The sequence below is a fragment of the Euprymna scolopes genome, chromosome 33, assembly GCF_053919585.1.
Source record: "Euprymna scolopes isolate OS-2025 chromosome 33, ASM5391958v1, whole genome shotgun sequence".
Lineage (NCBI taxonomy): Eukaryota > Metazoa > Mollusca > Cephalopoda > Sepiida > Sepiolidae > Euprymna > Euprymna scolopes.
The window spans coordinates 56,746,839-56,761,294 of NC_136514.1; the positions used below are offsets into that span (position 1 = coordinate 56,746,839).

Here is a 14,456-nt window from a genome sequence, read left to right on the forward strand (position 1 = left end):
AGAATTAAATTCTGACAATTAAAAAATAAAAAACAATTGCATGTTTTTTTTTTTTAAATGTAAGACTCCCAAGCATTACCATTAGGTACAAGTAGCTAATTATAATGAAATAAACTGGCTTGTACAGCATAGTCAATGATATACCAGTATTAGATCACTGAAGTTAAGCGACGTTGAACCTAGCCAGGGCTAAATAAGTGACCATTTTGGAATACTAGGTACTGCATATGCTTTCTGCTTATTTCGGCAGTCAGCTTGGACTTCTCCTTTCTATCGGAATCAAGAAGTGCTGATTCCAGAGAGATGTAGTTACGGATTGCACGACCTTTGCCTCACAATTATATGTGCAGTGATCCTTACAGAGGGTATCTATTGTCTCTAAAGACTGCACAGAAACCATGAGCTAGGATCAATTAATAAATAAGTAAGAAAAAAAAAAATAAATGAATCTTCACTTGCACGCCCCCCCCCCATAGGGATTACAAAAACAGCTGGTAATCGACACCAAATGGATCGCATTACTTACCCAGAATGTAGCCATAAGGAGTCATCACATCCGTCTTGACAAATTTGTTAAGTGGGGCAAAATTTGAAAGGGCAGCTGTCACAGATGTAGCTAAACCTTGATGTGAACGAGAAAGCGCCTACAAAATAATTTTTAGAAAACGGAGTAAGAAAATAATTTTAAAAAACATTACAAACAAACATTAAAAAATAAAAAAATAAATATGCTTATCATAAACGGTTCTCCTAAGTCATCAATTTTTATCAATTCCATTCATTATTTGTAGCTGGTGTTACCAGATCAGGCTGTCTAAAGATACTGGCTTCCTGGCTTAAAATACACCAAACATTGATGCTATTGTTTTTTGTTTTGTTTGTTTTTACAAAACATAATCATGTTCTGCAAAGTTAAAAACAAAAACAACAATTTTCTTCTACAAAACGACTAAACTAAAACACAATAAATATTTGAATAAATAAAAAACTTGAAGCAGAAAACCTTTTTTCCAAAATTACTGGATTCACCATTAAATAACCCAAAAAGGGTTGACATGCTGTAAAACAAAACAACCAAACCAAACTCGATGATTAAATATGCCTCAAGTTTATATCGAAGATATGACTATAACCTATAACATGAATGGTAAAACACTGACCAAATTGGGTCTTCCCCTCATTCGATCGATTTAATACATATCCAGTCATCACTACATGGACACATGAAATTAGTTATTAACCGTATAAGCAAGCATCAATTATTCGGAATGGCAGACCTAATAATAAGCAGATTCATCTGTTTTGTACTGTTGTTAATACTGTACAAAACCAGCAAAGTGGCCTTATATGTCTTAATGCACCCAAACATACTCCCCTTCATGCTTGTAGAACAGTTCACTCAACATATAAATTGCCATTATGCCATTAATAGGATACGGATCTAATTTTCCAAAGAAAAGAGGGTCAGATTCATCTGGTTTTACAAAATTGTCCCTTGATCATTTTGGATGAATGTACAATCTAGAAGTGTAAGCCATGTTTAGTTTCAGAAACGTTTCAGATGGTTCGTTGTTCTAAACAAGTCTTGAGAGGTGACTGGTTTGCAGTAGACAGAACAGTTTCTGATGGTTTGTTGTTCTAAACAAGTCTTACACTTCTAGAGGTTATGGGCCCAGCGTGCGTCTTTATTTCGATGGATCCGAATCAAAATTCGATTGTGGCAAGCTAAATTTCTAGGATATCTACGAATCCAAAAGCTACACAAAGTACTTCAAACACAACCTGAAAGCAGAAACGATGCCGACTTCATTGAAAAGAATGCAACTGTCTTTGCGGAATTAATACAGTGTTTAGATGACCGAAGTCTATCACTGGTAATGAGAGAAGCCCTGGACGGTGGCTGCAAAGCATTAAACATATTGAGAGAGCATTATTTATCGAAAGGAAAACACAAAATTATTTCTTTATACACTGAACTGACCTCTCTAAAACGAATGGAAGCCGAAGCTATTACTGATTATATTATAAGAGCTGAAACGACTGCAAATTCTTTAAAAATGTCTGGTGAAGTTATAAGTGACAGTCTGTTAATTTCCATGGTCCTTAAGGGATTACCGAATGATTTCAAGCCATTTACCACCGTGACAACTCAGAAAGAAAAACCCATGACTTTTAACCAATTCAAGGTAGCACTCAGAAGTTACGAAGAAACTGAAAAAATGATCACAGAAAAAAACAAATCCACAAATGTCATGAAATTTAAAAATACGCAAAATTAAATTATACCCATGCCAAGAATAAAAACCACAACTTTGCCAAAAACAATTTTTCTCCTAAGTACAAAAATTATTTGCTATAATTGTGGACGACCTAATCACAAGAGTTTCCAATGTAGATACAGGATTCAAAATGGCAACTCCATTAAAAATGTAGAGAGCTCTGTTAGCGAACATACATTTTTATTTTCGTGTACGTTTAATGCTTCAACAAACAATAATAATTTTCTTGTCGATTGTGAGGCCACGCCACATGTGATTACAAAGGAATCTGATTTTATCAATTTTCACCCCAATTTTAAGCCACAAAATCATTTTGTAGAACTAGCTGACGGGAGTCAAGTAAATGATATCGTTTTGAAAAGAGGCGATGCGAAAATCTCGCTAAAGAACAATAAAGGTGAATTGTTTCTGTATTCTAGAAAACGCTCTTCTAATCCCAAAATTTAAACAAAATATATTTTCTGTACAAGCTGCCACAAAACAAGGTGCAAATATAAACTTTAGCCCCAATAAATCAAAACTGGTATACCCGAATGGAACTGTATTCGACATTAAAGAAAACGGAAGACTATATTATTTAAATAGCATAGTCCCATCGAAAACCACCTGCCATGATCTACAGACATGGCATAAAATTCTTGGACACTGCAATATTCCTGATATCAAAAAGTTGCCGACTGTAGTTGATGGAATGAAAATACAAACATCAAAAAACTTCAACTGCGACGTCTGTACGCAAGGGAAAATGACAAACTATCAAAGCAAGATACCAGACAAAAAGGCCAAAAAAATCCTATCAATGGTGCATTGTGACTTGAACGGTCCCGTGGAACCGATGGCCAGAGAACATTATAGATATCTGTTGAATTTCGTAGATGACCATTCAGGTTTAATAATGGTTTACTTTTTAAAGAACAAATCTGATACCCTGCTAGCAACTAAAAAATATCTAGCCGACATGGCTCCCTACGGTGAAGTCAAGTGTATTCGCTCTGACAACGGTACAGAATTCACCAATAAAGACTTTGAACTTTTACTAATTAGCCATCATATCAGGCACGAAACATCAGCTCCTAGATCGCCACACCAAAACGGGACTGCTGAACGTGCGTAGCGGACACTTTTTGAAATGGCAAGATGCCTACTCATTGAATCAAAACTACTTAAAAACCTGAACGTACGCACTTATGGCGGCAACCTATATACGCAACAGATGCTTTAACAAAACGCTATCCATATGAATCTTTCTGTGGTAAAAAAAACAAATTTAAGCAGAATGCATATATTTGGTTCAACTTGCTTCGCATATATAGATAAAAAGAGTAAATTGAATATTAAAGCCGACAGAGATATATTTCTTGGATACGATAAAAATAGTCCAGCCAATTTAGTATTTTTTCCAGAAAAAAATAAACATACATGCAATAGGTACCTGTTTAAAGAGTTTTTTGTTTTTTTTGTTAATGAAAACAATGCAAAAAAAAGATAGGACATTTTTGAAAATTAAGAAAGAAAACTAATGTGCACACAAAAAATAAAAGTCAATTGTAATTTCTGCGTGCCTTAAAATAAGCATGCAAAAAGTATTTTGTCGAAAAGGAAAATTACAAAGAGTTTTTTTGTTTTTTTCAGCAAAAGTATTAGTTACACATTAGTAGGTTAAAGTGTTAATACAAATAAAATGGATACAGTTTAACGTCTTGTCCAGGACTATTTTTTTTTTTTTTTCACAGTCCTGTATGTATATAGATTTCTATATATCAAAAAAAAAAAAAAAAAAAAAAAAAATAGTCCTGGACAAGCAGATTATTATCGAATGAAGCATATTATCAAAATATTATCAAATTACTATCGAATGAAGATTAATCTATCCAATTATCAAAAAAAGAAAAAAATGCAAAATCGATATTTCAATATTTGTAAGAAGGATACTTTTTCCAAAAGTCAGTGAAGTTAATAAAAACAGTAGAAAAAGACATGAAATGTAATTAAAAATGAAATTCATTTAAAATTTGCAAACTATTTGTCAGCTTTTGCAAAAGTTTTTTTTTTTTTAATATTTAAATAGGTGGACAAAAAATTCTTGATACTTTTTCAAATGTCACGTTTTCTGTTAGAGTTCAGTCACTTGTTTTAAATGACATTTATTTTTGGCTGTTTGTTATAATTCTTGTAAAGTTTCACAATGAGTCTAAAATGCCCTCTTAACAAAAAAAAAATAAAAACAGAAAAAAACTCCCTTAATCCTACCTTTAACCGTAAGTATGAGTGGCAAACGTTCTTCTCAAACCTTCTTTAGCCCTAACAATAATGCTAAGTCCAAGTGGCAAGCTCCACATCAAACAAAATTCCTCTGTAAGCTACATATAAGCGTCAAAAAAGATTTTTTTTCCTAAAAGAAAAGTGTACATGATTTATCTCCCATAAAAAAATAATATATATATATATATATATGCAATATATTAATTTTAAAACAGTCCTAGATTTAGATTTCAGGTTTTTGTACATAAAATGCATTAAAAATCAGCTTTGAATTCTCTAACTTTTTTCTTTTAATGGATACATGGCATTTATGGCATTTATGTGCATTTACTGCAGATAATTTGAGACAATGGTCTCAAATTATCTGCAGTAAATGCACATAAATATGCTGCAATTCCTTGAGATTTTCAGTAGCATATTCTGATTTCTTGCACAAAAATACACTTATATGGCAAATTTCATTGCTTAATCTTGTGTTTTAACAAAGATATAACATTTTTACTGAAAAAGTAGTGTAAAAAATGTGACAAAATGCATATGGTCTTAAAGAGGGAAAAATATCCAAATGTGCAGGGCATAAAAATAGTCATAACTTCCTTGATTTTAATCGGATTTAAAAATTGAAAAAGATTCTTTCTTAGCTTATCAAGCTCTTTCTATGTATGTCATTATTGAGATATTTTAAGCCATTTAAATTTTTTTTCACGTGTATTGCTATTTAATATTATAGGGGACAGAGTTCCATCGTCACTTAATGAAGATGGGTGACATCACACCTTTATCATCAGATGACTTCCAATACAATTTTTATCATTTCAAATCAAACTGGTGTTATTATTATTTTTATTTAATTTATTAAATACAGTATTTGTTTTCGTTCTGTTTAAATTGAAAACAAATTTAGATACTTCATCCATACGTCGCAGTATTATGCATAGGTATAATTCTAGCTTACCTGTAAATGTACTTGGTCTATGAAATCTGCAGGTAAAAAGGGTCCATTATATGAAGAAATGTCATGCCGAACAGCAGCAGCAATGTTCAGTATTCGCAGTTGACCCAACGTCTTTCGGAAAGGATCCAATCCTGGAAAAAAAAAAAAAAAGAAACAATTAAAAATGAGTGAATAACAATTATTATCTTCTCACTTTATTTTCTTAACAGTAGTGGTAGTAGTAACATTATTGGTGATAGTATTAGTCATAATAGTAGCAATAGTAATATTGTTATTGTCTGTATTTTTGAGATGAGATGCTTTCATTGATTGAGATTGTCAGACTGACTTCCTCATGACAACCAAGATGAGGAAGTCAGTCCGACAATCTCAATCAAAGTAATATTGTTTTTAGTGACAGTAGTATTAATATTATTAGTAATAATAGTAATATTGTTAGTAATAGTAGTAGTAATTGTATTAGTCGTACTAGTAGTATTGTTAGTGATAGTATTATTAGTAGTAACAGTAATATTGTTAGTGATAGTAGTGCTATGAGTGACTCATATCAAATTTGGTGGCTTTGAAGTCTATAAGTGACGAACAGACAGACACAAAAAATTAGTTTCACAATAAAATCAATAAGAAATCTTATAAATTATTGAAATTTAAATCCTATAAATACTTTGGAGTTTGTTTTTTTTCTTTCAACAACAAATAGACGGGTACGAAAATATAAAAATGCATATACATCGTATTAATAAAACATGAATCTGCATAGCTCATTCCACTTTTATGTCTTTATTTGCTTCAGTTTATGTCGATCCGTTAAACCTCTGCATTGTATTGCATTCAATAAATTATGTTTATATGTACACACTAAACTTCAAGCAAACTACATTAACCTCTTATATAAATTTTTAAAACAACCGTTGTCTAACTTTAAAATTTCTATATGTAAAAAAACTACCAGATCGGATTAAATATTAAAAAAATAAATTATAGTAAAATATGTTAGTCTGTTGCCAATAACATGGTACAACAATAAGAAATAAAAATTGATGAGTCAGAATCAAAGATTGATTTGCCAGTTTATATGCTATTTAGGCCCAACTTATAAAATCTGAGCAGCATTGTCTTATACTAGCTGTACATATCCAGCATTGCCAGGGTAAAAAACATATTGCTGGATAGAGGTTTTAGTCGCATACGCTTCAAGGTACATCAAATATCCTAAGTTGTTACGATTTTCCTGAAAGTTGATCATATTTTGTATTTTTGGAAGCATAAAACAGATATCTTCATCTATGAAATTAAAACAGGGAAATAAAATCTCATAACTTAAAGGGAAATAACTCATAGGTTAAATGAGAATTTTTTTTCTGTTTTTAAACGCAACGGATGTTTGTTATACTAATAATTAAAAATAAATTAAATGTAAATTAGATTAAAAAATAAGTTAAATAAATCAACTTTATATGATACTAGCATGGGTGCCTGGCGTTGCCCGGGTGTTTGGAGGTGTGTGTTGAGCCAAAAAAAAAAAAAAAAAAGTGGTAGTAGGAAGGCAGGCTCAAACCCGTACTGCAAAGGAGGAAAAGAATGTGAAAAAAACATGACGTCTTTGTTGTTACGACCACCGCCAAACTGAAAGTGATGTAGGTTTAAATTAAGGCTAGACAATCGAAATGAGGGGATGACTTTCGAAAATAGCGGCGAATAAAGCAACCCCTCCCTGTAGAAAAGTGCCTAGTTGAGGGTGAAGAAATTAATGTTTTTAGCCAATTTTTCTGTATTTGTTGTCTGAAGGGTTGAGCTTCAAAACGATACTGATCTTGGTAAAATCCATCGCCTCTGTCGAAAGTTTTAGGCAGACATGCAAACATACATACATACATTTATATATTTGTAGCTCAAATTTCCGACCCAAACCGATTAAAAGGCTTGCCGTATCTCTGAATAGCCTTTATGTAAAATTTCAAATGTTTAGACCAGAAATTGTCTTTAATAATTTGGTAGAGACCGCAGAGGAAAAATGTTTTAAAAGTTTGATCCTTATTATGACCCCTTAACATTTATTGTTTTGCGCTCAAATCAAGTTATTAAGTTAAATTTCAAGTGTTTAGACCCAGAGTTTGGTAGGAGTTCTCAAAGGTCAAATCGTTGAACTTTGACCCCTTAACAGCCAAATTTCTGGCCAAAAACGAATCACAAAGATTTTCCCAAATCTCACTACCCTGCTTTTTATTGAAACCAACCGAGAGCTCTTTTTAGTATCCTCATTGTTCCCTTAAGTGCAATTGTCTGGATCTCTTTTGCACTTGGTTCACCAGGAATATTAGTTAGGTAGGACTTCAGGTTCTTCTTCATAAGCCCTGTGGCACCTATGATAACTGATATGATTGATATCTCCTTAAGATTCCAGTTTCTTTTCATATCATACATGACACTTTGGTATTTGGTCTGTTTCTCTCTTTCAGCTCTGTTCAGACCTCCATCATTAGGGACACTCACTTCAACCAAGGTTGCCACTCTTTCTGACTTATTCCATACAACTATGTCAGGTTTCACGGCAGCATTTTCAAGGTAGGTGGCTGTAGGGATTACATGGTCGTAATGTATGGTATAACGAAAGCAGAAAAACAGTTTTCTATTTTTAAGAGAATACTTTAGTCAACTCAACACTGGTCAGTATATTAGCGCATCGCGAGCCATTTTCCCTTGAAGCGGATTTAAATTTCTAAAGAAGATAACATTTTAAAGAAATTTCCGCACAATTAATAATTATTAAATATTTACATATTATATATGAAAATAATTCTGAAACTATTATCTATATGAAAATGGATGATATATGCCGATTTGTCTTATCAATTTTGAAATATTTTTCGTTAACTTTGCTCAGTCGTAACTTTGCATCCTGTAGTCGTAAAAATATAAATCAAAGTCCAGTAGAGATAAACTTCTATGTTTATATACCCTGTAAAATTTCAGCCATATCCAATCAAATTTGACCTCGCACATGTTTATCCAAACGTAACATATGAAATGTAAACAGTCATGGCTGATGGAACAAGAGCATACTACCCTTGTGAATTAAATAAAGAGTTTCATTCAAAGTTCTATGCAGATTCTCGAGTTTGACAGAAAGATTCCCAAATTCAATAAGAGACACATGAAGAAGGTCGGGGGTTATATCAAGCAAAACATTGTGAAAATAGCACTCAAGATGAGAATAGTAGTCCGAATAATCTAAATAATTATCAATCCTCATCTCAAAAATTCAGAAACATAATTTCTTGTATGGTTTTAAGAAATTCTCGCTGACTTATAGATATATTATTGCAACACTGTGCATTGGTCACAATGGTTTTGGATGTAATGTAGGTCAGTGAATAAGTCAACTTAACAACTGGATCGAATGCCAATGAAACATCCCTATATATAAAAGGCAAAACGTGTGCAAGAGTTTCTGTATGTCCAAGGCTTTTTCGCTGGGGTTCTAGGGGGAGGCTTACTATCGCTTAGATTTGCAAACATGCGTCGTGTCTAGATTTATTTACATCGACTTTTACAAACTTATTGCTATTTTGGCTTCTCACATGTTGATTTGGCTTTTTCGTATAAAAGCAAAACTAATTCGAAGCTACGGCATTGTTCCCGGCAATCACGCCGAGAACGTTCAGAAAGCAATCAGCTTTTGATCAATGCGGAGGAAACTCCTTATATCAGACAATTGCTATTCAATTTGGACAATCCCCTTTTTATGGGGAGCTGGTTTCTCTCGTCCCAACATCTTGGGGAAACAAAACCAGCCAAAGTTGGGAAAACAAACCCAAAAAACTGTCCCGCAGTAAAAGTTAACTGCACTATTTCTATTTGACCTCATTAAATGCGCGCACCTGTCAATTCCGTTTTTAATACTTAAATAAATTCAAACATGTTTCAGTTACTCTTTCTTGCTGGCCAAGTGGGTAATGTGTCAGGTTTTTTTTCACACTTTCTTTTCCACCTTCGCCTCAAGGCTTTGAGTTCGATCCTACCTACCTACGAAAACTTTTTTTAACCCCCCCCCTTCCCAACACACACACCTACAAACACCCGGGCAACAATTTTTTTAAGAAGTTTGAACGTTTTTTTTTTATATAATATTTAAACAGGGTTATTACTACACTTATTCTTTTGTTTTGATATACCCCCCAACCCCAACACACACACACCTCTAAACATGGATTTATTTTATGTAATGTACATTCTGTTGCACTTTTTAAAAAAATCATTGAAAATTTTATATCTATATCATTAATTGCTAGATGAAAGATAATGTTTTTAAAGTGCCACAAAATGTACATTACAGTAAATAAATCCAAGATAATTTTTTGATTCAATTTAAATTAAATTTTTATACCTTACTTAGTAAAATTTATAAAAGTGCACTTTGAAGACAAATAAATTTCAAATTGAATCTTGTACCTTTATTTTTAAAGCCTATAGTAAAAACATTTTGTTTAACAATTTTCATGCCTTGGATGAAATGCTTTTCTAACTTGTATCTTATCTTTTTAAGATTATATTTTAAAACTCTCCTTCTCTCTATTACAGTTTGTATTTCTCTTCACACCACAGTTCATTTTTGCAACCCTCTCTTTGTATTATTACAGGTCTAAATATTTTCTCGGTTTCAGTTTGTATTTCTCCTCACACCACAATTCATTTTTTGCAACTCCCTCTTTGTAATACAGGTCTGAATAATGAGAAAATCTGAATTTTTTTAACAAAAACTTTAAAATAACTTTTTTAGATTAAATTTTTTTAAACTTCTTTCAGAATAGAAAATCTTTAAAATTTAGTAAGGAACATATTTCATATAGGTTTCATTAACAAATATTCAGTACATAACGAGAAAAATAGAGATGAAAATTTCAAAAGGATTGTATAACTGGTTACGGCCAATAATAGTCCTCGCCAGCGAAAGTCTTTGTTATTGTTATTCTATTATTATTTAAAACATTTTGTGTCCTGCTCTTTCGTGCGAGGACTAATATATGTGTGTGTGTGTGTCATCCACAGAGAGACTGTTTCGCTCTATCAAAGCTCTTCACTGTGGCTAGACTAGCACCCATCCCAAGCCAGGAATCAAACCATTAACCATCTAGTTTTTAGTCAGCAGTTCTACCCTCTGACCCAGAAATGATCTCTTTAAATGTCTTTTTATATAAATATTTGACCGCAACTTTTAAAATGCCTAATTTATTTGTTTATTTACAAAGATCTTCGTATTACACAAATAAAGCAGAACGCAAAATCATTTATGACAGTGCTCTACCCAAGGAGGGCTTATATAGTCCCCATATATATATATATATATATATATATATATATAAATGTGATATTACAAGCAGTTGTAAAGAACGTATGTATAAATTTTATCAGCTTCACTTTTTCAAATACGTATGGAAGTATACACTCTTATCTCTCATCTTCAATAACAAAATACAATGTCTTTGTGCTTACAAAACAAGTTATTACAATCAGGCGTCGGTTGTGAAGATAGAAGAACATGGTGGTTTGGTATGGCAGTTGGTGACAATGATGGAATGCAATCATACACATATCTGCATTGACTTGCCTCTGCCTTTCCCTGACCTATTGATCCAAAACAATCCATTTTTATTGCAATTCCAAAACCGTCCTCTCATGACGACGACTGGTTCTACGTATGCGTCAGATGACGTCATGACCTGATTTAGTTTAAATAGTTGAAGAACTGACTAAATTTCATGTACGTCGTGTTAGAGTGTTGGTTCATTATCTAAATGTTTTGGGTTCGAATCGTGGTGTGAAATGTCTTCTTTTTTTTTTCGATTTTTTAAATTTAAATATTGAACCAGTGTTATTTAAGCCATTTTTCATGTAACGTTCGTTTTTCTGTTTTTTTTTTTACTTCGCTTATTCTTAGGTTTTCATTAACACCTCAACCGACTAAACACACCCAAAAACACAGATTTTTTTTAAATTTTAATATCGAAACAGGCTTATTTAAGCCATTTTTCACGTTTTTTTTTGGGGGGGGGTTAGTTTTAACGTTCATTTTTCTGTTTTCTTTTTTCGATTTAACATTGTTCGTTTGCCTTACGTTAGTTTTTTTTTTTTTTTTTTTTTTTTTTTTTAGGTGGTTTGATTACCCCACCCCCCACCCTCTGGGTTTGTTTTTCTGTTTTCTTTTTTTACTTCGCTTATTCTTAGGTTTTCATTAACAACCACACACATCTACACACACTTGGGCAACGCCGGGTTATATATGAGTGATAGAGTTGGACAAATTGATGAGAGTTCTTAGGTTAGTAAATATAGAAGAGTTGAGGTAGCAGGTTCAGTTCACAGAGGAAGGCCATGGGAAAAAATTAGGGAGAAAAAAGGATAAAGACCTGGCCAAAGATAAACGAATGATGATATAGTCAATAAATAGCAACACTTCACATCTAAAAGAAGAATAGATTCAAGACTCCCAAAATTCATACTAGAATTGTATGCACAGATCTTTGCCATAACAAAGTGCCAATAATCAGTCTTCCAAAAGTTATAGGTTCAATCCTCAGTATAGGTGATACTAAAAATATAATTAAGAATTACTTACTCGGTCATGGCTGGTGGAATGAGAACAATCTACCCCTGTGAATTAAATAAAGAGTTCAGATCAAAATTCCATAGAGATTCGCAAGTTCGAAAAGATGCACCAAAAGATGGTTGAAGGCTGCATCAGGCGAAACGTTATGAGAATAGTATCTAAGATGAAAAATGTTGTTTGAATAATCCAAATATTAATAATAAAAAAAAAACATTTAATAAAAAAATTCTATTAAAAATGGAGCATAAACTGACACAAACCAAAAGAGATAACGGGTTGTTTTAATGTGAAAGTCAATGAGAACTTTAGGCCTTATTCATTCATTCATTTTTTTTTTCTATTTTTATTCTACTTAATGACATACAACACCTGCATGTGTGTATGTAAAGATTTATATATATATATATATATATATATATATATATATATATATATGTATGTCTGTATATGTAAGTTTTTCAACATTCAAAGCTATATCAAAGAAAAATGCTTTTAATCTCCAGTTTGAAAACTCCATTGCTTGTAAGTTATTAAACTTCTTGCAATCACTGTATCAATTTGCTTCCAAAAGTTTATGCTTGTCTTAATATTAACCACTATCATATTTTATGCCACCCCAGCAGTGTTGATCAGATGCCACCTCCCTTAAAAACATAAGAACTAAAATGCTCCAGGTATCACACCTAAAACAATTATTTAACATTATGTTTCTGAATTTTTTAGATGAGGACTAATAAGTCATATCATTTGAATTATTCGGACTACTATTCTCATCTTAGGTGTTATTTTCACAATGTTATTTTTTTTGGTCGATGTAACCTCCGATCTTCTTTGTGGATTCAATAAAAGGTTCAGTGCAGATTCCAGAGTTCGACAACATACACTTGAAAAAGGTAGGAGGTTACATTGGCAGAAACATTGTGAGAATAACAATCAAGATAAGAACGGTACTCCAAATAATCTAAATAAAACAAATCATTGTGTTTGTTTATATGTTAGCTTTTGAGCCCTAAGCATTTGGATTTTAAATTCTATTAAAAACTGGGTGGTAATTACTTCTTTCCAAATCCAAATAATAAAATTTTATATATATATATATATGTATATAAAGTGAGAATGTGGGTGCGTGTGAGGACAATTCTCAACCTATATATTCAATAAATTTTTGATCCACAGACTTGAAATTTGGTATATAGGGTATTCAGACATGTGGAAAACTTTTTAATCGATTTTGATCCAAAAAAATTTTTTTAAAAAATGCTAAGAAGTAAAAATTGAAAAATTATTACCCGATTGTCGTCAGATTTTTATCCGTTTATCAACTGTTTTACAACTGCGCATGCGCAAATCGTTCACTTTATGTTAAGAATGAGTAGGTGTAAAAACACTTTTCAAGCTAGCATAATGGTTATCGTACTTGACTCACTGTTTTAGGTTTAGGTTTTGATCTCAGCTCAAGTATTTTTTTTTTATTACTTACAAGTGAATTGTTTAGAAATAAAACATAATACTTGCATGCACATGTCTCATTTTTAAGGAATTTAACACTATGTTTAATGCCAGGCAAAGCCGGGTACATCTACTAGTACACCTAAAAGTTGAGTTTTTTCTCACTTGACATTGAAATTAAAAACCTACTTTTTCTATTTCAAAGTTATTAAAACAAACTTCTTAATATACTCAGTCATGGATATGTAAGCGACTACATGAAGGTTAACCAAGTTGCATATTTCTTTGGAAAACGAATGTTCAATAATTAATTATTAATTTTTTTTTTGTTTTATTTTTTTTACATAGGAGTCACCACTTATCAAGTCCTATGTAAAAAAATAAAACAAAAAAAAAATATAAAAAATTAATAATTAATGAACATTCGTTTTCCAAAGGGGGGGGGGTCAACAAAAACGGTCCTCTCGTGATGACGACCGGTTCTACACATGCGCCAGATGATATCATGACCTGATTTACTTTAAATAGTTGAAGAACTGACTTAATTTCATGTACGTCGCGTTAGCTCAGTTGGTTAGCACATTGGTTCGTTATTTAAACGTTTTGGGTTCGAATCGTGGTGTCAGATGTCTTCTTTTTTTTTTTTTTTTTTGATTTTTTAAATTTAAATATGTTATTTAAGCCATTTTTCACGTAATGTTGGTTTTTCTGTTTTTTTTTTTACTTCGCTTATCCACCCCCGACCACACACCCAAAAACACCTGGGTACCCACCGATTTTTTTAATTTTAATATTGAAACAGGCTTATTTAAGCCATTTTTCACATGTTTTTTTTTTGGTTTTAACGTTCGTTTTTCTGTTTTCTTTTTTGTTTTTTCGATTTTTACATTTAACATCGTTCGTT

The 14,456-nt window shown here is 32.1% G+C and overlaps 1 protein-coding gene across 1 annotated transcript in view; it reads right to left on the bottom strand.

The window, feature by feature from the left end:
• The window catches only part of LOC145258227 (FAST kinase domain-containing protein 4-like), a 49,240-nt gene that overhangs the window by 14,031 nt on the left and 20,753 nt on the right, over positions 1-14,456 (bottom strand). The window contains exons 3-4 of the mRNA XM_080116178.1: positions 5,497-5,627; positions 527-644 (exon numbers count right to left, since the gene is read on the bottom strand). Of these exons, the coding sequence (XP_079972304.1) occupies positions 527-644; positions 5,497-5,627 (249 nt within the window). The remainder of the gene's footprint in view (positions 1-526; positions 645-5,496; positions 5,628-14,456) is intronic.